General features: G+C 47.3%; 3 protein-coding genes across 21 annotated transcripts in view; 2 read left to right on the plus strand and 1 right to left on the minus strand.

The window, feature by feature from the left end:
* ptbp1b (polypyrimidine tract binding protein 1b) overlaps positions 1–11,003 on the plus strand; it is a 22,782-nt gene extending 11,779 nt beyond the window's left edge. For 3 of the 7 annotated variants that reach the window (XM_046030492.1, XM_046030494.1, XM_046030496.1), the window contains exons 6-15: positions 940–1,068; positions 1,653–1,763; positions 2,226–2,403; positions 3,544–3,621; positions 3,968–4,110; positions 5,839–5,872; positions 7,900–7,992; positions 10,012–10,228; positions 10,318–10,395; positions 10,901–11,003. In XM_046030492.1, coding sequence (XP_045886448.1) covers positions 940–1,068; positions 1,653–1,763; positions 2,226–2,403; positions 3,544–3,621; positions 3,968–4,110; positions 5,839–5,872; positions 7,900–7,992; positions 10,012–10,228; positions 10,318–10,395; positions 10,901–10,988 — 1,149 coding nt within the window. In that variant the 3' untranslated portion in view covers positions 10,989–11,003. Of the gene's footprint in view, positions 1–321; positions 486–939; positions 1,069–1,652; positions 1,764–2,225; positions 2,404–3,543; positions 3,622–3,967; positions 4,111–5,838; positions 5,873–7,899; positions 7,993–10,011; positions 10,229–10,317; positions 10,400–10,900 lie in introns of those variants that run through there. The other 4 variants (XM_046030498.1, XM_046030495.1, XM_046030499.1 and 1 more) reach the window with 4 other exon arrangements.
* A 4,192-nt stretch (positions 11,004–15,195) lies between these two features.
* trmt13 (tRNA methyltransferase 13 homolog) lies at positions 15,196–19,579 on the plus strand. Of its 2 annotated transcripts, none has more exons than XM_046030501.1 (11): positions 15,196–15,346; positions 16,289–16,335; positions 16,419–16,485; positions 16,567–16,626; positions 16,697–16,766; positions 17,023–17,153; positions 17,377–17,562; positions 17,696–17,768; positions 18,337–18,411; positions 18,547–18,946; positions 19,072–19,579. In XM_046030501.1, the coding sequence occupies exons 1-11, from the start codon at positions 15,236–15,238 to the stop codon at positions 19,247–19,249; spliced, it is 1,398 nt and encodes a 465-aa protein (XP_045886457.1). In that variant the 5' UTR covers positions 15,196–15,235; the 3' UTR covers positions 19,250–19,579. The 2 variants fall into 2 exon arrangements, with proteins under 2 accessions (XP_045886457.1, XP_045886458.1); XM_046030502.1 differs by having other exon boundaries at positions 17,047–17,153.
* The window catches only part of lrrc39 (leucine rich repeat containing 39), an 8,443-nt gene continuing 1,857 nt past the window's right edge, over positions 19,293–25,878 (minus strand). For 2 of the 12 annotated variants that reach the window (XM_046030531.1, XM_046030532.1), the window contains 8 exons: positions 23,760–23,983; positions 23,086–23,194; positions 22,827–22,983; positions 22,594–22,730; positions 22,292–22,437; positions 22,064–22,216; positions 21,776–21,981; positions 19,293–20,976 (listed from right to left, as the gene is read on the minus strand). In XM_046030531.1, coding sequence (XP_045886487.1) covers positions 21,786–21,981; positions 22,064–22,216; positions 22,292–22,437; positions 22,594–22,730; positions 22,827–22,983; positions 23,086–23,194; positions 23,760–23,896 — 1,035 coding nt within the window. In that variant the 5' untranslated portion in view covers positions 23,897–23,983 and the 3' untranslated portion in view covers positions 19,293–20,976; positions 21,776–21,785. Of the gene's footprint in view, positions 20,977–21,775; positions 21,982–22,063; positions 22,217–22,291; positions 22,438–22,593; positions 22,731–22,826; positions 22,984–23,085; positions 23,195–23,759; positions 24,019–25,152; positions 25,872–25,878 lie in introns of those variants that run through there. The other 10 variants (XR_006821833.1, XR_006821832.1, XR_006821831.1 and 7 more) reach the window with 10 other exon arrangements.

A 25,878-nucleotide genomic window follows, 5' to 3' on the forward strand; every position in this document is an offset into this window, starting at 1 on the left:
TCCTGTGCCCTGACCTGACCCGTCCTGTGTCCTATCCTTTGTCCTGACCTGTGTCCTGTCCTGACCCGTCCTCTGTGTCCTGTCCCGTCCTCTGTGTCCTGTGTCCTATCCTTTGTCCTGACTCGTGTCCTGTCCCGTCCTCTGTGTCCTGTGTCCTATCCTTTGTCCTGACCCGTCCTCTGTGTCCTGTCCCGTCCTCTGTGTCCTGTGTCCTATCCTGTGTCCTGTCCCGTCCTCTGTGTCCTGTGTCCTATCCTTTGTCCTGACTCGTGTCCTGTCCCGTCCTCTGTGTCCTGTGTCCTATCCTTTGTCCTGACCCGTCCTCTGTGCCCTTGCAGGCCTTCTTAGAGATGAACTCAGAGGAAGCGGCTCAGAACATGGTGGGTTATTACTCCACAGTGATGCCCGTCATCAGGCACCAACCGGTCTATGTCCAGTTCTCCAACCACAAGGAGCTGAAGACCGACAACTCCCCCAATCAGGAGGTACTCGTTACTGTTAGCCGCTGTTAGCCTCTGTTAGCAGAGATATATGTACAGAACCCAGCCACTGTTAGCATGTGTTAGCCTCTGTTAGCACATATATATGTACAGAACCCAGCCTCTGTTAGCATGTGTTAGCCTCTGTTAGCAGATATATATGTACAGGACCCAGCCTCTGTTAGCATGTGTTAGCCTCTGTTAGCAGATATATATGTACAGGACCCAGCCTCTGTTAGCATGTGTTAGCCTCTGTTAGCATATGTTAGCCTCTGTTAGCATGTGTTAGCCTCTGTTAGCATGTGTTAGCCTCTGTTAGCAGATATATATGTACAGGACCCAGCCTCTGTTAGCATGTGTTAGCCTCTGTTAGCATGAGTTAGCCTCTGTTAGCACATATATATGTACAGAACCCAGCCTCTGTTAGCATGTGTTCACCCGACCCTCCGTCTTCTTTCAGAGGGCCCAGGCGGCTCTTCGGGCCCTCAATACGTCACATGTGGATGCGGCTGTGCCGGCCCCGAGTTCGGTTCTGAGGGTGGTGGTGGAGAACCTGGTCTACCCCGTCTCCCTGGACGCCCTCTGCCAGGTAACGCTAACACGACGTAACAAACTTAGAACCTTTCGAGCAGCAGCTGGTTTAAGTCAAACTGGATGTGGCTTTGAACGCAGCCCAGTGTCTGTGACCACACAGGATGCGTTCAGGTACGGTGTTGAGTGTAGGTTAGCAGTTTTCGGCCCAACAACTAAAGAAAGCATAAAAATGTGCTTCGGTTGTAGTTACACCTGTATGAGGTGAGTGAAATGTTACTCAGCCCTTAGACTCGCCAGTGGTCCAATAGAAGTGCAGCTAATGTTAGCATAGCAAGCCACAGCATGCTATAGGCTGCCGTGGTGTGTCTGTCTCTGATTGGCCAGTGGAAAGGCCCTCTCTTCTGGCCAATCAAATCAACCTACTAATGAAGTTTTTGCATGAAGGTAGATGGATTTAGTTCCCTCTGGACAGAACCAGGATATCCCGTCCCCCCCAGTCTTTATGCTAAGCTAAGCTAACCAACTGCTAGCCATAGCTTCATATTTAAAGTATCAATCTGACCATCTGTCTCTCAGAGAGGGAAGAGGTTTGTATTTCCTTCAACACTGTGATCAGTTCAGTTCCTCTCTGGTCCTCAGATCTTCGGCAAGTTCGGCACGGTGCTGAGGATCATCGTCTTCACCAAGAACAGCCAGTTCCAGGCTCTGCTGCAGTATCCAGACGGGGCGTCCGCCCAGGCCGCCAAACTGGTGAGCATCACGCTGTACTGGAGACAGCAGGTCTGTCTGTGACTGGAGACAGCAGGTCTGTCTGTGACTGGAGACAGCAGGTCTGTCTGTGACTGGAGACAGCAGGTCTGTCTGTGACTGACGACGGTCTGTCTGTCTGTGACTGACGGACGGTCTGTCTGTCTGTGACTGACGGACGGTCTGTCTGTCTGTGACTGACGGACGGTCTGTCTGTCTGTGACTGACGGACGGTCTGTCTGTCTGTGACTGACGACGGTCTGTCTGTCTGTGACTGACGACGGTCTCTCTGTCTGTGACTGACGGACGGTCTGTCTGTCTGTGACTGACGGACGGTCTGTCTGTCTGTGACTGACGGACGGTCTGTCTGTCTGTGACTGACGGACGGTCTGTCTGTCTGTGACTGACGGACGGACGGACGGACGGTCGGTCTGTGACTGACGACGGTCTCTGTCTGTGTCTCAGTCTTTGGACGGGCAGAACATCTATAACGGCTGCTGCACTCTGAGGATCAGCTTCTCTAAACTCAGCAGCCTCAACGTCAAATACAACAACGAGAAGAGCCGCGACTTCACCAGACCTGACCTTCCCTCTGGAGACAGCCAGCCCACCATGGAGCACCAGGCCATGGCTGCAGCCTTCAGTAAGACCCCACGACTTCCACCGCAGCACACGGGTTATAGAGATGTGACTGAGCGACACCGCAGACTCGTTCAAGTCTGTCACTTCACCTGTGTTTATATCAGGCCTGCTGTAACATCTGTTTCCTCAGCTAAATAAACATCTTCATAGGAAGATAGTTAATCATTTTACATTTATAATTTTATTATTGAGGAAAATTATATCGCAATAACATCATAATTGTTTAATTGCCCAGTGTGACGCATCTAGTCCATTAATCTAACGACCAATTTAGTTTATTCTAAAGAAAGAAAAGTTGCCTGTTACTTGATTAACAAACCAATTTATCCAAAACATGTCTAATCAATAAATCTGTATTTTATTCAATCATCCTGATGAAGCACATTAGAATGACAATAGCAGCAAATCTTTAAATGAATCAAATTTCCACGTCACTGACTAATTAGGCTGCTTTTCTTAAAACTTTAAATGTTTCTGACATGGATTCACTTCAATATTAAGTAACGCAGTATGATGATAAGATGTATGTCTGCATCAGTGAACACCTGAAAGGACTCAGTCACAGATCGTCTGTACTTTTAGTTTCAGCTGTTTTCTCGCTCAGACGTGGCCGTTAAATAAACAGAAAATATGAAACGGCCGAACGTTAGATGACTCGCGGTGTTACGTTACGTTACCATGACAGCAGCGGGGCAGAAATGACTTTTAACATGAAGGCAGTAAACATTTTAACGGACTACGTGTCCTCGTGCTGATAATGTGCCGTGCTTGTGTGGCGACAGAAAGGTAAACGCGATTTGCGGTGCTGCCGTCTAGACAAAGTGCTGCGTGGTACTTTCGTTTCACGTGTTCGTGGTTAAGTGTCTTTCTGAAATACTCCCAAACTTTAGACGGTCGAACGCGCGGTCTTGTAGCTGGAGCTTGTCCGGGGGAATCCCACACCGGATGCAGCGACGCACGGAATGCGCGTCGACGTATTTACGTAATCGATTATGTCGACGAATCGCACCAGCCCGAGACGCATCATCATGCAGTTTGACTTCTGAAGGACAGGAAGTGGCAGGAAAGCAAAGAGTCGTCCGGTTTCTCGGACCTCAGTGGGAGGTAAACCTGTAACTCTGGTGTTGTTTCTTCTCTGCAGCTCCAGGTATCATCTCAGCCTCTCCGTACGCCGGAGCCACCCACGCCTTCCCACCGACCTTCACCCTCCAACCTGCAAGTGAGTCTCACCTGTCGGGATCCAGTCAGACCACCGCAGCATGTTTACATGGACACCGAAAGGATGACGTCATTCTGACGTCACATGATAGCACTCGATACGTGATCTGAAACCCGCCAGCCACACGTTGCTGTTAAATGAATCTGTCAGTTTCTTTGTGAGATATTGAAGTTAAAACATATTTCAGCTGGTTGAATTTAACGCCTGTTGTGCAGCAGCTGTAAACGGTGTAATCAGCCCTCAGGTGTGTTTGAAGAAGCAGGTTATCGTTTGAGTCTGGATTGTTGTTTTGCTGTGTTTGTCCTGCAGTGTTTGGATTGTTGTTTACTCGTCTCACCCCTCCCAGTGTCCTTCCCCTATCCAGGCCTGACGGTCCCCACTCTGCCCGGAGGCCTGGCCTCTCTGTCCCTCCCCGGGGCCACCAGGCTGGGATTCCCCCACCTCCCCGCTGGAGTCTGTGTCCTACTGATCAGCAACCTGAACCCCGAGGTGGGTCCTTTACTCTGCGTCTCTAAATCCACCGTCAGGACGTCATGCAGCAGGACGTCTGAAGGCCTTTATGAAGCTTTAAGTTTGGTTGGATGAAACTGTTGTTTGATTTACAGCCTAATGTTTATATTCTTAGTCAAACGTTTGGACCACGTTTAGAATGAAAAGCCATTAAATAACGTCAGATCGATCAGAAACACAACGTGGACATTGTCAGTGTTCTGTGAAAGGAATTTCTTATCTCCTCTTGTTTGGCAGTTTCTCTCATGGGATGGCTTCATTTCTCAGAACAAGAACAGACCGTCGTGTTTCAGGAGGAAGTTCTTTGTTTCTGGACTTTTCGAGCCTCTGATGAACAAACAGCTGCTGATGCTCCAGATACTCATCTGGCCTAAAGGAGGCCAGTTCTATATATCATCTTTAATTGCAAAAGGGATTTCTAATTATCAGTTCTCCTTTTAAATTGATCAACTTTCATTAGCAAACGCACCGTGGATCGCAGGGCTGATGGTGTCTGAGAACGGGCCTCCGTTACAAACCAGCATTAACAATGTCCACTCTGTTTCTGATCAGTCTGATGGTATTTTCATGGCGAAGACGAGGACATTTCTCTGTGTGTCTAAACTTTTGACTGCTGGTATATTTCTACATAAACCAAACCTTTTTATTCTGTCAGCACAGCAAGTAGAATAAAGTCCAGCAGCAGACGCCTGCATGTAAACGTCACCGGCTGCTGGCGCCGCTGTTTGTAGCTGGTTACCAGGTGACGCCACCAGGTCGGCCGTGTTCGTGGACAATTCAGTTTTATTCATTATTTTTCTTTTACCAAAATAGACTAAAACCTGGAGGACCGCTTTTCTTATGCGTCTTTAAAACACTACAGGTTATTCACACTGTGTACTGAGCCATGTACATTTTTTGGAACCAGACGTGACCGTATTTGGTCGAGAGGGTGGAGCCAGCTAGCTTGGTTAATTCACGTTAGCTGTGATAATGGGTGCGTTTGAGAGGCCTGCGGCCGACTTGACAGTCTTAACGTGAGCTGCAGGTGACTGCGGGGGCGGGGTATAAAAATGGCGGCGTTAAGTCGTCGACACATTCTGCCTGCGTGAGCTTACTGTGAGCTGAGATCAACGCCTGGCGGGAGGAGCGTGAGGGAATAAATCAGCTGACAAGTAGAAACATTTTCTCACAGACTTCTATAGAGTCGCCCCCTGCTGGCTGCTGGAGAGGACGCAGGTTTAAGGCTTCACTTTTCAGACCCGGAGGTTCCTGCTTGGACAGAAAACCGTTTGACTTCAGCCTGATACCTGCAGACAGCTGGTGACTCAGAGGTCAACAAAGGCTGGCAGAAATCTTCGTGGTCTGAACTCTCTCTCTCTCTCTCTCTGCGTCACACCTGAGTGAACAACAGCCCCACCGTGCCGTTTGATTGGCTGTTTGATTTTCTGATTGATGATGTGTTTTCAGATTTTTGACTTCCTGTAATGTTTTTGATGACCTCACGTTAAACCCTGTTGTCACACACACACACACCTGTGCAGTCATGTTTGAACATGTTCCCTCCCCTCCAAAGGTAATTAACCTTCTGATTGACCCCTCACCTGTCTGTTTGTTTTCTCCCCTTTTTAATTTGTTGCCATGGAAACGCCTCGGACCCTCCACCTGTCCTGCCCTCCCACCTTTACCTGTCCTGTCCCTCCGCTGCCTTCTCTGCTGTCTTTAAAGAGAGTTACGCCCCACTGCCTCTTTATTCTCTTCGGTACGTTGTCACTAGCTTCTTATTTTGATCATCAAAGTTTGTTTTTCCTCTTGACTTGGTTTTTAATGAAGAACGAGTGTCTGCTGGTTTTGTCAGATTTCTGCCTGTTGATTTGAGCTTTAATCACAATATTTGCAGCTTCTCCTCAAACTACGCCAGACTCTGTGGACAAAACACCGTATTGAACAATGAACAATACATTTTAAAGATATGGGAAATGTTTTTAGGTTATTTTAAAGTGCATGAATAAATAAATTCACGATGTGAAAGAGGAAATAATTTTGAGTCCCGTTGACGTCTCCACGTTTAAGAAGATAAGAATCAGAAACCCAAACGGCTGCAGCTGTGTGGAAGCGCTCTCATAAGTCGTAAAGTAACTACGAGTTAGTTTTTGACTAAATCCGCTACTAAAGTTCGCCACGCCACGATTGCTTGAGGCGAGACTTAACCACTTTAGACATAAAGTCGTAACTAAGGCGAGGGGCCAATCGCAGATCAGTTTCTTTTTATTTTATTGTTGTTTTGACTTCCTGCTTTGGAAATATGTTTGAACTGAAACTTCATGCCAGTCTGCGCTGGGCGTGGCCTCCCGTTCTCAGTGGTGACATTTTTACGTTCAGTGAAATTAGGTCGCCTACTTTGCAGCACATCGCCTCCACGGATACATAATGTATCATAGCAACCGCAGCGTCTCAGCCGGAGCAAACGCTGCGCCCTGGCGCTCCCAGCGAGACGTTTGCAGCTGGTTAGAAACGCTCTGGTGGACACGGGGTCTCAGTAATAATTTACATTATAACCAGGCTTTGTTTGAACTTACACACAGCTGCTGCAACAGGCTGCGGAACATTTGTTTTCACTTACTGTCAAAAATAAAATCAAGTTTGCGTTTCTGAGCGGTCGTCCTTGAGGAGGTTCAGTCCTCCCACATCGGTTTCCCTCCAGCTGTTTCCACGTCTGGAGGTTTGCGTCTCTGAGGCTTCATCACAGTTTGTGCGGCTCGCAGCTTTGACACGTTCTGCTATTCTGGGTTGGTTTTCTGGCAGCTGGTTCCTGTCTGATGAAATCTGTCTCTGGAGAAATCAAATCTGAATCTTTAATCTCTCCTCTTTTTTTAAAAGAATCATAACATTTATTTGCTTCTTATTTTTAAAAATACAGATCTCACCCAAAAACAGTTTGTCATTAATGTTGAAAGCTGAATCCAGATGGATCTCACCCAAAAGCAGTTTGTCATTAATGTTGAAAGCTGAATCCAGATGGATCCAGTAAGGAATGTTCTCAGTGTGTTCTGGAGATTCTCTGCTGGGACTTTTTGAAAACGTTGGGCCGGTAGACAAAAAAGCTACCCCGGAGTTTAAAACCTAAACGGGGTCTGCGGCGTTTTCAGACTTCAGCGTTTGAGGATTCTCCGTTTTTAGTCTGGACAGGAGGTAGAAACGCAGCAGACGGTTTCGGTTTTAAAACCACAGCGCAGTGGTGAGTTGGCTTTAACGTTACCTTTCATCGCCGCGAGCAGCACAAACTGAAGTCGGAGGCGTTCTCGGGTCGTCCCGCTGGTTGAACCCGAAGCTGCATTCATTGTGTTTCATCTTATTTCAGTAAAAGTTTTGAGTTTGCATGCCGGGTTTCTCTCAGTTTGCATGTCCTCAGTGCTGAATCAGCTGCTCCCATAATTCATAGCTCCTACACGGTGTAATCTGCCATTTTAATTTTCTCTGACCCTTAATTTCCTCACTGCGTTTCCTGTTTATAACATTCAGAAAGTTCCTGCCTTGGACATGAAACTCAGCTCAGTTCCCACAGCTCAGCGCTGCTGCTGCTGCTGCTTTTCCTTCAGCGCTCTGAGGATCTCAGTTAACTGATTTGGCCGTTAGTCTAAGGGTCAGTGGCTTGGCAAGCCGCAGTCACACACACGGCGTCCTGTAGCGTTTAACGTGCTGAGCTTTACGCGTAGGTCCTCCTGCCTGTGTGTCACTTCCTGTGCAGCTGGAGTTTAACACGTTGTTTGTTTCTGGCTGTGTGTTCAGGTGTTTACGGCGACGTGATGAGAGTGAAGATCCTGTTCAACAAGAAGGAGAACGCTCTGGTTCAGATGTCTGACAGCACACAGGCTCAGCTAGGTAACCTGTCGCACGTGCTCAGTGGGCTCCACGGACAGGACGCCTCTTTTGTCTGTTGATGCCACATTCTGTGATCAGGGTCCCCAGTTGGATTCTGGCCCCGGGCCCTTTGTTACATCTTCTTTTACTGAAAGCTTTCAAATCGATGAAAACGTTTCCACCTAAATCGGAAATATAAGAATCCAGGTTCCACTTCAGACGCTGGTGAGAACTAGGGAGGAAACGGTATTAACGTGAAACTAAAATGTACTGAAACCATTTCAACAGACCATAAAATGACCTTTTTGTTTGCATAAACATTAAAATAACAGCCAATACCTTTTTAGTAAATGAATGAAAAAAGGTACTGCAAGGAGCCCAACAACTTTATAAATACTAGAGCTGGACCGTTAGCTACACATTCGATTTTTAATTTTGAGATTCAATTATTGAGGGTTTTTTTCGCGCCGACAGCGGTGAACTGAGCACTTCAGTTCACATCAAAGGGGAAACTAAATGAAGTGAGAGCAGTGTGGCAGTTACGCTTTATTCATTTAACAGCTGCTTAATTTCATTACAGATCAAAACAGTCAAGTTTCCTACATTTTAAAATGAATCCGTAAACGAACAAACATCATGAACACATGTACATCATCATATTGGGCCGATTGTAGAAGAAGAGCATTTAGTCGCTAGAATAACTTTCTCTCTCTTTTCACACGGGAAGCGATCTACGCCGGCATTGCGACAGGCGTAGCGACAAGCGGGCGTGTTCCCGTGAAACCGAAACGAGGGGCCAGGCGACTACGCAGGCGCGGCGTCGCTTCCCGTGTGAAAAGGCCTTTAAGGCAAGTTTATTTGTATAGCACATTATAACAACAAGCTAATTCAAAGTGCTTTACGTAAAACATAAAAGCAACAGGGAAATATGTAAAAGTTTAAAAGCAACATAAAATATAATAAAAGTTACAATCAGGGTTAAAAGAGTTAAATGGAAAATAATAAAAAGCTGAAAACAGGACAGTAAAAGTTACAGTGTAAGTTATCAATAAAAAGAAAACACAGAGCAGCCTGCAGCGTTTCTCCTGTTCTGACACAGCTAACGTGACAGCTGCTGGATTTAAAAGGAACGAGAGACGCTGGCTGTGGACTGAACTGCGTAACGTGTTCACGTGCAGCGGACGCAGCGGCAGAACAGCGTGCAGCAACACAGAGTTCACAAGCTGTCAGACAGACGACCCGAAGCTAGACGCTAACTCGACCTGCGTTCGCTGTAAGCGCTCTCATAAACACTAAAATAGGACCAGACTTCAGAGCGACTGAAAAGTCTCCGCAGCGCCGCCGTGTCGTCATCGACCCAAACAAACCCACGCTGCAAACTACACCTGATTCTGGGAGGCTGTCGCTAACTTGGGCTGATGCTGGACAGTGTTTGCCGTGAGTTTATAATAGCGTGGCGACAGAACCCGGTTATCATGGAATTGAAACTGTGTACGGTAAGAAGAACCCCAGTTTATCGTTTGATCCCCAGTAAGAACAGCTGGCAGCAGTTTAACAACCTGATTATCTTTGAAACATTCAGGTTATAACCAAGAAACTATAATTATCAGGGTAAATGTTAAAGTTTCTGATTTTTGCTCCTGAGTGAAACTTGATGTGGTTTTAAAGATTTATTTATTTACCAACGAAAGATGATTAAATCGGTCCCTTTTATACAAAATAAATATTGTAATAGAAAAAATAAGTGCTATTTAATATTAATAAATCACCCGGCCCTCGTTATAACGGGCGTTAGTATTTAGTTTTATATGCTCGTGATGTGGAGATTCAGAAGACGCAGTAAAGTGTAGCAGCGACGTGTCTTCAGAGAATAAAGTCTCTTTCTGTCATGTCTCATCCTGCAGTACGAACGCAGCTGCAGGTGAAAGAAAGACTCAGTTAGGTTTTATACGTTTCCAGGTGCCGTAACGCGCTTTGTTTTCTGAAATAACAAACGCAGTCAGAAACTTGAGCGGCGTTCTTCCCCTGCCTGCTTTGCAGCCATGAGTCACCTGAGCGGCCAGCAGCTGCACGGGAAGTCTCTGCGCATCACGCTGTCCAAACACACCAGCGTCCAGCTTCCCCGTGAAGGCCACGAGGACCAGGGCCTGACCAAAGACTACAGCAACTCCCCCCTGCACCGCTTCAAGAAGCCCGGCTCCAAAAACTACTCCAACATCTTCCCTCCTTCTGCCACCTTACACCTCTCCAACATCCCGTGAGTCCCGAACACCTGCAGTCCACGCCGAGGGGCCGCCTCGCGCTCCGCTCAGACCTTCAGTGCTGACGCTGTTCTTGTGTTTGCAGCCCGTCTGTGGTGGAGGACGACCTGAAGATGCTGTTCTCCAGCTCAGGAGCCACGGTCAAGGCCTTCAAGTTCTTCCAGTGAGTCAAACTGATTTCCTGTCGTCCCCGCTCTCTTGCAGGTGTTGCGTCTGTTTGTGCCCCCAGTCCCCATGTCTTTACCCCAAAGTCAAGGAACCCCTTGTCTTGAAGTCCCTGCAGCTCTCACTTCATGCTGCTCTGGAACTTTACTCTGTTCCCTAAAACCCTGATCCTTCCTGAAGCCTTCAGTCTTGTTACGAGCCTTCATGTCACTCTTGTCCTGACCTCTTTCTGCTTTTCCCTAAACTTTTGTCCCGAGGCCCCTGAAGCCCTCATCTGTCCCCGCAGCCTTACCCTGAGGCCCCTGTGACGTGTGATCACGTGACCTTATGAGATTCCTGTCAGTGTTTCCTCTAGGATGGAGCTGCACCTCAGAATAGTTTACACTGTCACTGCTTTCCCAGTTTAATGTGAGCTTTAATGAATGTTTTGGTGTCGGTCGTCATGGGGAGTTTGGGGGTCCATTTGTTTTCTAATGATAAATATGTAATTTCTCATCATATAGGGCCGTTATAGAGTTGGAAAAGCTGGAGCAGATAATAAAGAAAGATCAGTTTGCCGGGGAGGAACTACAAAAAGTAATTTGGTTCTGATGCTGCTCAGAATCATTACAGATACGACTGCTAATGTCTTTGTGTCTTCATTTTACAGCTCCTGACATTTATCTGTACAGATTAATATAAAAACAGGCAGCATGAGAAACCTCCTCCCTTCTGAGCTGCATTTCATTTCCTCATTAAAACAGAAACGTCTCCTCATCAGCTCATAAGGACGAGTTTGCTTCACTGATTAGCTTCACTAACCTGAGCTCCTCCGGTCACCTCCGTCCTCTCTTTTCCCGACTGAAACCTGATTGATCCAGTCTGAGCAGGACGGAGCTGCAGGCTGCACCGGTTTGTACCCGATGTTCAACACATTAAGGGTCGGCAGTGATAAAATCCAGCTTCCAGTGACTCTCTATGAACTGAGCTAATGTTCAGTCACAGATCAGCTCTGCAGCTGCTGTAGAAGCCGCTCAGGCCGAAGGGGAGATGTTGGCTAACTTGGAGCTAACCGGCTTCACTTTCCCAGCAGCCGGGAAACAACAGACTTTTCTTGGTCTCGAGAAGCCGACACGCTGTAACAGACGGCGGACATTTACTGCCAGAATGTTTTCCTCCGCTCAGACATTCAACACTCGCTACGCGCCTCCTGATTCCTCACGGGAGTGACGCTGCTCTTAGAACAGCACCCGTCACGTAGAGGTTCTGTATAGAGCGAGGAGAGGGAGCGAGGAGAGGGAGCGAGGAGAGGAGGAGAGGGAGCGAGGAGAGGGAGCGAGGAGAGGGAGGAGAGGGAGCGAGGAGAGGGAGCGAGGAGAGGGAGAGGGAGAGGGAGCGAGGAGAGGGAGAGGGAGCGAGGAGAGGGAGAGGGAGCGAGGAGAGGGAGCGGGAGCGAGGAGAGGGAGCGGGAGCGAGGAGAGGGAGCGGGAGCGAGGAGAGGGAGCGAGGAGAGGGAGAGGGAGCGAGCCGAGCGCTGCCACAGTGTGCCAGTGAAAACATTTGGAGCGCGTAGTTTAATGATCATGGGAAATTTCAGCAGCAGCGCATTACATTAATATCACAAGGCACCGCGTGCCGACGGGCCCCGGGGCCACGAGGTTTGTCTGAAATACACTGGTGTGACTGCTTGTGGTTCTGTTGTGGCGCTTCATCATGTTCAACACCAACAGCAGCAGACTGGAGACAAACTGGTCCCCCCCACACTCTGAACTGGTCCCCTGTAAACAGGAGGACCGTGCCCGTTTCCTCATCAGCCAGATCAACTGTTCCTCCTCAGCAAACAGGAAGCTGATCATATTTAGCAACGCCGCTTCCTCTTTGTGTGTCAGCAAGCACGGGATCAAATCAGTAGGCAGATAAAAGACTGGAAATAGAGAAATACAGAGTCTGCTTGAACGCAGCTGGAACACATGACATCCAGCAGACAGAGTTTGTGTTCAGCCACAGCAGATATTTATAACTTTGACGCGTTAATCACGCAGGATGTTGCTCTGAGGCGCCGCAGTCACAGCAACAACTACAGGCAGTGGCCCATGCTGGGACTGCGAGATCATCTGTTTCTACTGGTTTCTACCGGTCAGCTCCGCCAGTGGTTCTCAAACTGTGGGGCGGGCCCCGCTGGGGGCCGGGAGTGACCAGGGCAAAACATGGAGGGGCACTGATCAGAATAAATGTGATTCATTTCTATAATTTCTTTTACTTCACTTCCCTCCACAGACTGCTGATCCTCATTTCCAGGTCAATCATCAACATCCTGAAAGTTTCTGGGAAACAGCTGGACGATTAAAGTTTCTGTTTTTAATCTGCTCTTTACAGAAACACCAAACCGGTCAAGCTCAACAAAATAAGACCCATCCGGTGGGCAGGGATTTTCAAAATAAACAGGGCTCAATGCTGCGACTATTGAAAAGTTCCAGACTTAAATAAAAAGTTAAAGTTCAGTATTATTTTCAAAGAAATGTCCTTTTTCTGCCCAATGTGAGTCAGCGAGGTTTCAGCCGACCATCAGGAAGCAGAAGCCTTTCAACCAACAAACACCAGTTTCAGACCCAAAGCTGCAAGATAACCCGGGTAAAGTGCTAAACAGAGACCGTCGGGACCCAAAGCTGCAAGATAACCCGGGTAAAGTGCTAAACAGAGACCGTCGGGACCCAAAGCTGCAAGATAACCCGGGTAAACTCGGACCGGATGTCCGCGGTGATATCAGGTCTAAATTTAACCAGAGATGCAGAAACAGCTGCTTCACATGGCGGACTGGACTAAACCCGTAACAGAGGTTCCTCATTTCACCATCAGGCTGTGGTGAAACACACGGAGCTCACTGTGAACAAAGTGACGGTTTAACGCAGGAAACTAACGTTAGTGTGGTTGCTTCGTGTTTGTTAGCATGCTAACGCTAAGTTACACGGTTTAACCCCGGGAAAAGTTTTAAATGTTACCGACAGGAGGAACCAGCTGTATTCATACTGTGGTGCAGAACCGAACATAGTTTAACAGTTTGTAACAGCAGCAGCGACGTCTGTTCTTCTTCACGGGTTTTATTCTGAAGGGCCCGCAGACTTCCCGCTCTGGTACCGAGGCGGCGGCTCGGTTCGTCTTCGGGGCCCGTTAACTTTACCAGAACTCACCTGCGTCAATCTGCCGCAGCAGCCGCTCCAGCAGGCCCGCGGGCCGCAGTGACCCCACCACCACCAGCACCGAATAATCCGCCGCCGCAGGCCGAGAAGAACCGGGACCGCCGCCCCGCTCCGCTGCCGCCGCCATGATGGGTTGGACAGGCCACTAATGACGCCACCGGACACAGACACATGCCCCGCCCCGCCCGGTCAGAGGCGGGAAAATGTGTAAACTGGCACACGAGACGGCCAATTACAGAGGAGAAGCGAGCAGCGGAGAGGGAGGCTGGCCAATCACAGGAGAGGGGGCGTTCAGGTGCTGCTGAGGAGAAATCATCACTGTGTTCAGGTTCAATCTCAACTGCTGAAAATGCATAAAATACTTTACATAAAATAAAATTTAAAGGTTATTTAAACGGTTTCAGATCAGAAAATGAAATTATCTGTGGTTTAAATCTGTTAAAAAGCTAAAGTGCACAATACTTCTCAAGGTTATGTGAAAATGGCACCAAAAATTGTGTATTAACCCTGTTTATCTTTTTAAACTGGATGTGATTCAGTGTATTGATTTTCTAACTATAATATTTATTATTTAACAGATGAACTTGTTTGTTTTCCATTCAGACATACACAACAAACACTTCAACACTAACAACAAACATTCAGAGACAAACAATAAGCAGTAAAAACAGTTTGTCTTTTAATGGTTCTGGTTATTAACAATAAACTTTAATGATGTTAATATCAGACAGTTTTTACACATTTCTTCCAATATGTCGTGTTTAGTTGTAAACAAATACTTTCTGTTGTAAGTATTTTTAAGTTGCAGTTCAGATGTAGTGGAAAATATTTGATGGATTACACTTTTAATAACTGATGAAAAATAAGGCGGCCGAGTGGCAGACCCTCGGCTCTGACGTCTCTCCATGCGTTTGTACATGTGCGTGTATTTATTTATAAATAAAGTATTTCTGATTCTCATTTCAGACCTGTGTGTGTATAATTCACAAATTTACAACGGAGTGAAAAAACATTGAATTTCCCCTTGTGGGATTAATAAAGTATGTTCTTCTTCTAATTAATTTTAACATTTGAATGAGCTGAAACAACATTTTATTAGAAATGTAGTACTTCTTAAATTTAATTTGTTAAGTTAAACTTTGTAAGTTGCAAAACACAAGATATGGCACATTAATTAATAAATGAGGTAAAATATATCAAGCTGAAAATAAAACTAAATGTTGGTCTGTTGATAACATAATACATTTTACTTCCAGTGTAACTAAAGAAAAACTAAATACCACTAAAAAGCATTTAAAATGTACATTTCACATCAGCAGGAAGTACAAAAACAAACCCAGTGCTGATAAATAACCTTAGAGATAGAGAAGTGCTGAAAACATTAAAAGGTGCTAAATATTACAAAAACACAGAGAGACCAGAACTCTCACATACCGGTGAATCAGGTGGAACGTTTCTTAATAAATACATCATCTTTATTAACTATGTTTGTCACATTAATGTTGTGAGTGTTATTTCTATAATTCCGGATTAATGAATGTGATGTTTCCACTGAAGCATCAACACTTTCTGTTGGTTGAAACTCTTAACTCTGAACCCTAAATCTAAACGGGGAATTTCCTACAGTGGAGCGAGCACCTGAACGCAGCCTGGTGTTCCAACATGGCGGCCCCCCTGCCGGGCAGATGCGGCTTCTTCGTGCAGAAAAAGAAACGTTTCTGTAAAATGATCGTCGGGAAAGGAAAGCTGTTCTGCGGAGAGCACGCGACCATGGTGAGTTCAGGGACAGGTAAAAAAGAGGCGTCCAGCGTGTTTCTCCAAACCCCTCTGAGGACACGAGGAAAGACAAGGCGGTGCTCAGAGACAGACTCACGCTGTCTTTCTTTAGAACAAACAGAAGGACAGTTTCTAACCATCAGCTACAGGAAGTGACGTCACAGCAGCCGCTACTGGAATAAACAAACAGGACTGAAAGGTTGAAACAACAGAATGAATATTGAGTCCAGTTTGTTTTGCTGCCCTGGGACGCAACAGTGACGCGTGTTTCCTTCTCTAAAAGGAGACAAGGAAGCATCGAAGCACCTTTCCTTAACGACGAAAACTTTATTTAAACATAGTGCTGGTGCGGGGTGGTGATGGTACAGTGTATAAGACACATGCCTTTGGTGTGAAAGACCCGGGTTCAATCCCCCACTGTGACCCATTCACCATGGTGTCCCTGAGCAAGACACTTCACCCCTCGTGCTACCTCTGACATGTACAGCGATTGTAAGTTGCTTTGGATAAAAGCGTCGGCTAAATGAATAAATGTAAACAGAAGACCCGTAAACTAAGTAGCAGCCAGACTGACTGATAAGCAGTAAACTGTCAACGACCCAAATAAGGTTTTGTCCGAATAATCCGCCTGAAATAACAGAAGAGTAAAAATACGGCCCCTGCTCACTACTACTACTACTAGGGTTGGGCTGATTGACAGATGGTCGATGGTTGAGCTGGCATCGTGATTGTTATATCACTACTGCTTACAGCTGCTCACTCCTATCACTGCTACGGCTCACTAGTACTTACTACTTCTACTATTCACTACTATCACTCACTACCACAGCCGCTCAGTACTGCTCATACCACTCACTTATGTACTTCCTGCGTCCACACACCTGCTGACAGGTGAGCTGTGACGTCACAACCCGTGTGCTAACAGCTTCCTGTTTTCAGGAGGAGGGGAGCGGCAGGAGGATCGCGTGTCCTCTGGACCCCAAACAGTGAGTCAGCAGTAAACCATGACATTATTGAATATGTGCTGTTTGAATGGTGATGCGTTCACTCACCTGTAAACTTCCCTCAGCACCGTGAGTGAAGACAAACTGGACAAACACCTGAAGAAGTGTAACTCCAGAGAGAAACCCAGACCTGTGAGACCCCGCCCACCTGCTCTGCTCTTTATCAGTCTGTGCTGCGTTCGCTGTCTGATCAAAGTCCTCCTCCTCCTGCAGGTTTATTTCGTGGAGGACATAAACTCTGGACCAGCTGACGGAGAACAGACGCTCCAACAGGTAACGGCTGACGATTCACAGACTCTGAATTACACTCAGGTGTGTTCTGACGGTTCTGTTTGTGCGCCAGGTGAGTCTGGCGGCGTGCAGCCGGGCGCAGCTGGAGACTCTAGTGGACAAACTGAAGGCGGCGGTCGCAGGTGAGTTTTTGCTCCTCCGTCCTCCTCCTCTCAGTCTGAGCGTCGGTATGTTAGCGAGTCATCAGCGGTCTGATTACACACAGTCTCCGGTTTAAAATCTATCTGTTCCGATGGAAGCTCCACTGAACCCCCGGAAGATTTTGTAGTTTTCAAGGTGCTCGTTAAAGCACGATTGATTTTCATTATATTGATTTATATGCTGATGACCAGAATCTCACAGGAAGAAGCTGATATTTGTTTTCTCACCGTGACTCAGAGGATCTCTGCCGGACTGTTGCAGGTCTGTGCTGTGATGTGGAGGACAGAGTTTTGTCTCACCCCGTCCTCCAGGAGGAACTCGACAACCCGAAGAACGGAGACTCCGCCCACAAACACCTGAAGCAACAGGTACACATTCAAGGTTTAATGCAAAAAAAACAATGTGAACACTGTTCAAATGAAGGAATGCTATTTTTAAAGCCGCAGAGAAATGTACAGAGTTTGGTTGATGTCTGGTTTAAATGTTGTTTCTACAGTCGTGGTTCAGCAGGTGATGTGCCTTCATAAGCCACGCCCCCTGAGGAGGTGGAGCCTCAATGTTGTTCCCCTCTCACCTGTCAGGTGTGTACAGTCCTCTATCCTAGGTCACCTGGAGGCGCTGAGGCTGCTGGGAAGGGGGCGGTGTTTCGTGGAGTTCGGAGCAGGTCGAGGAAAGCTGTCTCACTGGATCCACGAAGCCCTGAAGACCCGGGACCGCCTGCAGACCTGCGACGACCTGCAGCTGCTGCTGGTGGAGCGCTGCAGCACCCGCTTCAAGGCAGGGAAAAACCTCATAACTCCAACTTCTTAAAGTCTCGATCCAAAACAGCTTTAGAGTTTCAGTCTGAACATTTGTCTTGAAGATATTTTCTGTTGAAACCATAAAGTAAACCAGGTCTGTTCTGGTCCAGGTGGACGGGAAACACCAGGAGGTTGGAGTTGAGTTTGAGAGGCTGCAGGTCGACATTCAGCATCTGGATTTAAGTAAGAGACGAACACTCAAAGTTTTATAAAAAGGTGTCCGGAGCAGGTGGGCCCCTCTAAGAATGATCCCTGTGCACCGATCAATACACGGCTCATCCTAAACCCGGTTCAGGGGCAGATCCGTTAGCGTCCAGGAAAGCTTCCTAATTTAAAGAACTTCAGGTCCAGATGAAGACTGAAAACGCTTCCTGGACTTGTTGAGCAGCGTTGGCTCTGCTGGCTGGTGGTTCACGTACAGGTGATTTCATCGGGAGCTCCTGCCAAACACTGACAGGTGTCGGTCTTTAAGACCTGTTCAAGTCCACGTTCCAAAGTGCTTGACACAGTCAGAAACACCAAACACTCAAGTGGTGAAGCATCAGGTTTTAATACATTTAATATGAGTCCCAGAAACAGAAACCCCACAGTGACCCACCTGATAATCCACATCTAACTAGAAGGGGGTCCGGGTCCTTGTTCTAGGGGACTCTGGTGTGTCATGGAAAGGAAAACAGGACGTCCTTGTAAATAAGAATACCCGAACACCACGGGGACAGCTCTCTGAGAATCTTCTGTCTGGCTGTTTCAGGTCGGGTCCCTCTGCTCAGACCGAAGAAGCTCCCGTTGGTTGGAGTCGGGAAACACCTGTGTGGAGCAGCCACAGGTGAGAGCAGTCCTGAACTCTCATTGGCTGTCAGCAGTCTCCGTCACAAACACGGGGCACTGTGTTGGTTTGGTGTCAATGCCTGATCCGTCCCGTCCAGCTCCGGGTTTTGACTTGTCTCCGTTTCTGATGCAGATTTGGCTCTGCGCTGTTTGTTGGAAACACCTAGACCCAGAAAGGAGACCGGACCGCCCCCAAAACGCCTCAAAACCTCAGAACCAGACGGGGATTCAGGACCAGCTGATTCAGCAGCACTGCCAGACCCTGGTCTAGACTCTGGTCCTGGTCCGATACTGGGCCTGGCGGTGGCACTGTGCTGCCACCATCGCTGTGAGTGGCGTCACTACGTGGGTCAGCAGTTCTTCCTACAGCGAGGACTCGGAGCTAGAGAGTTCTCCGCTTTCTGTCGGATGTCCAGCTGGGCCACATGTGGACTCAGGCCGACCAATCAGGACCGTCCGCCTCAGGATCTGGCCAATCAGAGAGGAGATGACGAAGAGCACGAACCAGCAGAGGAGACGGATGCTGTGACCGGGTAAATATTCAGAGCGGACCAGGAGTTGCATTAATACGATTTATGTGGGGGACAAACAGCAGAGCTCTGATGCTAGCATTGTGGTGTGGTCCTGGTCTAACCGGATGTGGTCTTGTTCTCTGCAGGTTCCTGTCGGCAGCTGAACGCGAGCAGCTGGGTCGTCTCTGTAAGCGTCTGATTGACAGCGGCAGACTGGACTTCCTGAAGAAGAAAGGGTTTGACGGTAGACTGAGCGCCTACGTGAAGTCTCAGGTGACTCTGGAGAACGTCCTGCTGACCGCCGTCCCCTTGTCTCCGTCCTGAAGGTCCAGAGACTGACCGCAGAACTAATGACACAAACTCCCACTGAGGTTCTACAACTGTTTTTATTTCAGACTCAAAGGTTCTGTTTGCATTAAAGGAGTCCCGCCTGTGATCCGGCTGGTGATCCGGCTGCTTTCACATGTTTCAGTCTGTAAGAAGAAGTTCTCCAGGGAACAGCTGGAGAACCCTCAATGCCTCAGCCTCATCTTCTTCTTCACTGATTCAGGAAAAGCCCACAAGAAGAAACTCAGACAAGATTTCAGCTGTCGTTCACGTCTGAAACAAAGAAACGTGTTTCCTTCATTTTGGTAATAAATATGTTAAAGATTATCATCATTGTTGTTGCTGTTAATATCGTAAACAAAATACAAACTGTGTTTCGTCGTCACTTTGGTGCAAAGTGGTTTCAAATCTGCGGCTCTGGGCCCCACTAAGGGTCACAGGAGGATTAACTGGGGGAAGCGGGGTGCTCACAGTTTACAGACAGAACCAGAACCTGCACCAGGACCAGTGAAGTCAACATGGTCAAACAGCTGTACGCTGTCACAACAACATCAGCATCTTTGTGGAAGCTCACAGTGGAAATGTTAAAGCACAAACTAAAAGGCAACATGTAGTATATTTGCATGTATTTCATTAAATAATACACACCATGAGGTATTCCTCTCAAAGCTTTCCTTTTAGAATTTTTCCAAGGATGCAATTAAATGGATGAACTCATATTTAACTAACAGGAAGCAAACTGTACGTATTGACATATTGTAATATTGGTGTTCCCCAAGGGTCAATGCTAGGCCCCAGCTGTTTAGCTTGTATGTTAGCGCCCTGACTTTAGCAACATACGACTGTATGCTGACGACACGGTTCGATATGTGCATGCTAAAAACAAACAAGCTGCAAACAGACCAACTGCATCCATGAGTCAGGTTTCTAACTGGTTAAATAATTCATGTTTACACTTGAATGTAAACAAAACTGTATTTCTCATCAACCCGATGTTTTTGTTAACAGTTTTAAATACCTCGGGGTCATTAAAGATTCAAAGATGACATTTAAATAGCAGCTTCATAAATCACAGACCGTGTTTAACGAACCTCTATGATCTTTTCCCATAAAACATGTTGCTTTACAAGCTGCTCGCAAATTAACTCCAAACAGACCAGAAAAACACTTGATAGAAAGTCGACAGCTGTCAGCACTGTCATACAATAAAAATACAATCTACTCACTTTAGATACTTTTAAACGTTTTGCAGAAGCCTCATTTTAAGGTGTTACCTGGGCTAAGAAGCTGGAGAAGTATTAATACACACCATCTGTACTCAGCGTTACTGAGGAGAAGTATTAATACTTGGTCCTCTGCAGCCGAGCTGTGATTTAGGGAGGAGATCTGAAGTACTTAATGGGCCAGTTTCTGAGATGGAGCCCATCTGTAGGCTGCAACTGAATCCTTCTAAGAGTTTTGCCATATTTAGATTGACCATTTTACGTGTCCAAAAAATACAGAGCCAGGGTCAGGGGTTAATAGGCCTAGCCTAAACAGAGAAAAAAAATCCAAGATGAAAGTGACAAATTTCCAAGATCGAAAATCAGAAAAACCCTGATAAAAATCCAAGTCCCTCTGGAGTTTTCTTCTGAATAATCCACAGTGAAGGCTCTCAGGTGCACGATAGTGACTGTGGGCTGAACTCCCGAGCGTTTCCTCACTGCTGAATCCGACTGGGAAGTCTAATATAACACAAAGAGGCAGAGGAGTGTGTGATTCTGCAGCCGAGTTTCTCTCATAAATACAATGTCAGAGAAAATATTCAAGTTTTAACTTGTAGATTTGTGATTATTAGTTTGTTCCTGGCTCCAATGTTTTTATTACAATGGACCTTGTGTGCAGTTGCACCTTTACATCTTAATCAGATTACACATAAAAGAAAAGCTCATACAGAATAAAGAATCAGCCTACAACCAGAAACCTGTGAAGACAATTACAGATTTACTGCATGCGATGCCAACAAGCCTCCCTGGCTTCTTTAAACCCCTCCCATCCTGACACCTGTCGACGCGCGTTCTTCTGGAGAAATACAGAGCATGCGTCGTTGTGGAGAAACTCTGCCTGCATGGCCGAACATGGCCCTTTTTATATGAACGCTCAAATTAAGTTAACGCTGACTCAGCTAACCAACATCTTATCCACCGCCGTAGTTTAACACCAGTGTGGGCGCTCAGAGTTTGTTACCCTGAGTTCACTTTGCCCTGCAGGTAAAACACGCTGTTTTCATTCAGCACAATCTGGAACAGCATTACAAACTAGTGAACAGTCCAGGTGCATCATGGGAAATGTAGGATCCAGTGTTTCTGGACTGGAAGTCAGGATTCTCACAACAACACCGCCACTGATCTCACAGTGTCATACGACCAGAAAGGAAAGAGAAACAGGGGTTATCAAGGCTCTGATGTCTTTTCTGGTTCAGTCCAAAAGGTTTCATATAAAATAAATGATATCAGACTCAGAGAAAAAGACTCAGAGACTCACGGTGTTGGTACTAATGGTGGGCACAGTGCACGTTGAGCACGGCGTACGCTCTCTTTCTGGACTCCTGGATGTACATCTGCATGAACTCTCGTCCAAACATCTCTCTGTCCTCTTCACTGTCGTCTTCATCGACCTCGGTTTTTGTCTTCCTGCACGACAGCGTCACATTCAGGGTCAAAGGGTTGTCCCGGAAATTCACAAACCTGCTTCAACCAGAGACACAGACGTGTTGAGTCTGACACCGGGTTTATCATGAGACATGGTTTTCACTGGGACGTACCGACCCACCTGAGCTTGGACATGCCCTCCATCAGAGGGGGTATGTCTCGCAGTCTGTTGCTGCTGAGAACCAGCGTGTCAAGGCTCGCCATCCTGCTGATGTTGTCTGGGAGTTTCTCCAGTCGGTTCCTCTGCAGCCACAGAGTGTGCAGCATCTCCATCCTGAGGACAGACACAGCTCACTGCTGATTGGCTGCTTGCAAGAGGGGGCGGGTCTCCCATGATTCCTTCACCCACCTGTGAATGTCTTCAGGTAAGTGCTGCAGCTGGTTTCCTCCCATGTCGAGCCACTCCAGCGCCGGCAGCCCGACCACGCAGTCCGGCACGCAGGTGAAGGCGTTCATGGACAGGTCCAGGTGCTGGAGCCTCTTCAGGTTCCTCAGCTGAGGATCAGAAACAGTCAGGTCATCAGGTCAGCTGGATCAACGTAGATCCTGAATACAGGTCTACAGTACTTGGTACAGGAAGCTGGTCCAGGTTGGTTTAAAAGATTTCTGCAGTACTGAAATACCTGGTCTGGTTTAGGTCTGTTTTCATACCTGGTCTGGCAGCTGGTTTAGGTCCCGGTTCATGGCCAGCTCCAGTCTCTCCAGGCTCTCACAGCAGCTCAGCTCTTCAGGAACAAAGTGGACTCTGTTGAAGCTCAGCAGGAGCTCTCTGAGCCGAGTCAGCTTCCCTGAGACCACAACCAGGACACAAGAGGACTCAACACACCGAGGACATGGACCAGGGTTAAAACCAGGTTTTTAGTTTTAGTAGAAGACGTACTGACCGATCTGTTTGGGGATCTCGGTGACCCCGTTGCGGGACAGATCAAGAACTAAAAGGTTCTGGAAGCTGGAGATGAAGTGAGGGATCTTCTGCAGTCCAGCCCGGTGAATCTGCCACTCCTGGACCTGAGTGAGCTGGACCAGACAGCCAGGCAACGACTGGTGGAGGGACGGGGTGGGGGAAAGAGACCGTGACAGCATCAGGAGAACTCAGATCAGGTAAATCCACCTCTACAGTCTACTTCCTGTGTGGGGACATACCTTCCACTCCTCCTGTTCGATCCGGAGGACCAGGCGTCCGTCTTCAGTCTGCAGCTTCTGTTTCAGCCGAGCCAGAGCCGCCCGGTCCTCCCAAACGCCAACACTCAGTCTGAACCAGGAACAAGAACCACATGAAGAACAGGAAAGATTACAGACCAGACGGACCGTGGACTGGAGTCACGCAGCAAAAAACTGTTCACCTAGTAACCAACACACACTGCTGATCAGCTGATCGGCCGACTGATCCCCATGTTTACTTTGTGTCGTCACATTACAGTTACTAATCGTCGCTAAGCTACCTGCTAACAGCTGTTTGAAATACTGAAGACAGGATTAAAAGTCACGTCTTTCATAAAACAAGTGCCGGCCGGATCGGATGTTCAGGACGCGGGGCGTGGGATCACAGGGGCCGCCAGAATCCACACTAAATGTAGCTTCTTTAAACAAACAGATAAAGCGCGTCAGTCGGGAGCTTTAGCGCTGCTACAGAGCCAGGCTAGCTGTTTCCAGCCTTTATGCTAAGCTAAGCTAAGAAAAGGATTTCCCAGAAAGACTTAAAGCAACCCTCTACAATGACATCATCTTTCAGGTGGTGCTGATGTCATCAGAACATTTCTGGTTCAACACACACTTCCTGTTTCTTTAACCAATAGACAGCAGAGGCAGAGTCTGACCTGCCTGTGGCCCCGCCCCTCGCCATCCTCCTCCTCTGCTCCTCTTCCTCCTGCTGCTCCTCCTGGATCCTCCTGATCCTGGTCTCCCACAGAGCCTTGATGGATCTCACCGAGCCGCACGCCGCCACGCCCACCATGGCGACCACTTCCTGTCAGCCCTGTGATGTCACAGGTAGGATGACCTCTGACCTCTGACCTGCAGCTGCATCCTCCCTCTGATCATCCTGTTTGATTATTAACGAGTTGGCTCGTTCAGCAGCTCGTTAGTGAGGCAGAAAGATTCGATTAGAGATTATTTTAAAAACACTCCCACACTATTTAGTTTTATTTATTCTTTTGTTGAAATTTACTACAGCTTCAAAATATTGTATTAATGTGGTGGTAAATATTTAAACATTTTAAATATTACCAGAGATATTTCAACATCTGATCACTTTCATATAAAAACATTGTCTATTTTCAATATTTGAATATTATAAAATACTGTATCATTAAAAGTTTAGATCAAATATTTACTGATTATCTATTAATGGAATGTGGATTTAATAGTTTGTGCTGCAGAATATTTAATATTTATTATTAAGAAAACAGATCTGAGGTTCAGAGCTGGAGGGTCCACACAGAGACGTGTACATGTAGGCAGTACCGGCAGCACCTACAGCTGTAGTGTCTGTCTGTAGTAACAGTAGCATTAGCAGTAGTAGCAGTATTAGCAGCCGCCGCAGTAGTAGTAGTAGTATTAGCAGCAGCAGTAGTAGTAGTAGCATTAGCAGCAGTAGCAGTAGTAGCATTAGCAGCAGTAGCAGTAGTAGCATTAGCATTAGCAGCAGTAGCAGTAGTAGTAGTAGTAGTAGTATTAGCAGCAGTAGTAGCATTAGCAGCAGTAGTAGCATTAGCAGTATTAGCAGTAGTAGCAGCAGCAGCAGCAGTAGTATTAGCAGTAGTAGTATTAGCAGTAGCAGCGGTAGCATTAGCAGTATTAGCAGTAGTAGCAGCAGCAGCAGTAGTATTAGCAGCAGCAGTAGTATTAGCAGTAGCAGCGGTAGCATTAGCAGCAGTAGTAGTATTAGCAGTAGCAGCGGTAGCATTAGCAGCAGCAGTAGTATTAGCAGCAGCAGTATTAGCAGCAGCAGTAGCAGCAGCAGCAGCAGCAGCAGCAGCAGCAGCAGCAGCAGCAGCAGCAGCAGCAGCAGTAGTAGCAGCAGCATTAGCAGTAGTAGCATTAGCAGCAGCAGCAGCATTAGCAGCAGTAGTAGCATTAGCAGCAGCAGCAGCATTAGCAGCAGTAGTAGCAGCAGTAGTAGTATTAGCAGTAGCAGCGGTAGCATTAGCAGCAGCAGTAGTATTAGCAGTAGTAGTATTAGCAGTAGTACTGCAGTGTGTCAGTTCTCACCTTGTAGCAGCAGCCGTCCTCCATGCTGCGTGTCCTCGGCTGAAATCTGACCTCAGAGCAGTCACATAAATTTAGCCTTTGGTCACATGACCCAGTCTGGGGGTCTATTTAAAGTACCCTTCCTATGTCTGTGACCTCGTGACCTCCTGCTGTGACCTCATAGCGTCCTCGGGCTCCTGTTGTGGCCTGGTGGAGCAACATCCTGCTTTACTTCACTGATGACGAATAGTAATACTCTCATATATAACAGTACTACAGGTACTGGACATGAAGTACATTTTGCTGATTATACCCGCTGGTACTTTGGTAACATTTTCGCTGCTGGGGCCGCATTTCAGGAACCAGCAGATCCTATCCTAACCGCTGGGTAACCATGGTGATAGGAACTAACTGAAGACAGGAAACGGCTTTTACAGAAGCGTCTTAAATAAACTCTCCTAACTTGAGGAGAAGTGTTCAGCTTTTCCTCCGGCTGCTGTTTTCTGACTCGTTTAGTCCGCGCGGCTCTTTTACTGCCGTTACCAGATCAACGCCACGTCAGCAGGCCGAACTCGCGAACCGACGCAGAAAGGCCGGCTGCGACGTGACGCCGGGTAACGTCTCCTTATGTAACGTGAAGTGAAGGTTTGGTGGAACAAAAGTATCCTAATGCGACTCTTTGACAGCAGGAGATGGTTAGAGAGCAGAAACGCATGACAACACGCCGCCGTCAGCCCGCAGCCCGCG

This window comes from Micropterus dolomieu, linkage group LG19 (genome assembly GCF_021292245.1).
Source record: "Micropterus dolomieu isolate WLL.071019.BEF.003 ecotype Adirondacks linkage group LG19, ASM2129224v1, whole genome shotgun sequence".
NCBI lineage: Eukaryota > Metazoa > Chordata > Actinopteri > Centrarchiformes > Centrarchidae > Micropterus > Micropterus dolomieu.

What these genes read in the sequence shown, in the direction of transcription:
- trmt13 (XM_046030501.1), top strand. Translation starts at nt 15,236, where the DNA reads ATGGCGGCCCCCCTGCCGGGCAGATGCGGCTTCTTCGTGCAGAAAAAG. An exon ending in GAGAACAGACGCTCCAACAG is followed by an intron (nt 16,627 to 16,696) that starts GTAACGGCTGAC and finishes TTTGTGCGCCAG; the next exon opens with GTGAGTCTGGCGGCGTGCAG. An exon ending in GAGACGGATGCTGTGACCGG is followed by an intron (nt 18,947 to 19,071) that starts GTAAATATTCAG and finishes TGTTCTCTGCAG; the next exon opens with GTTCCTGTCGGCAGCTGAAC.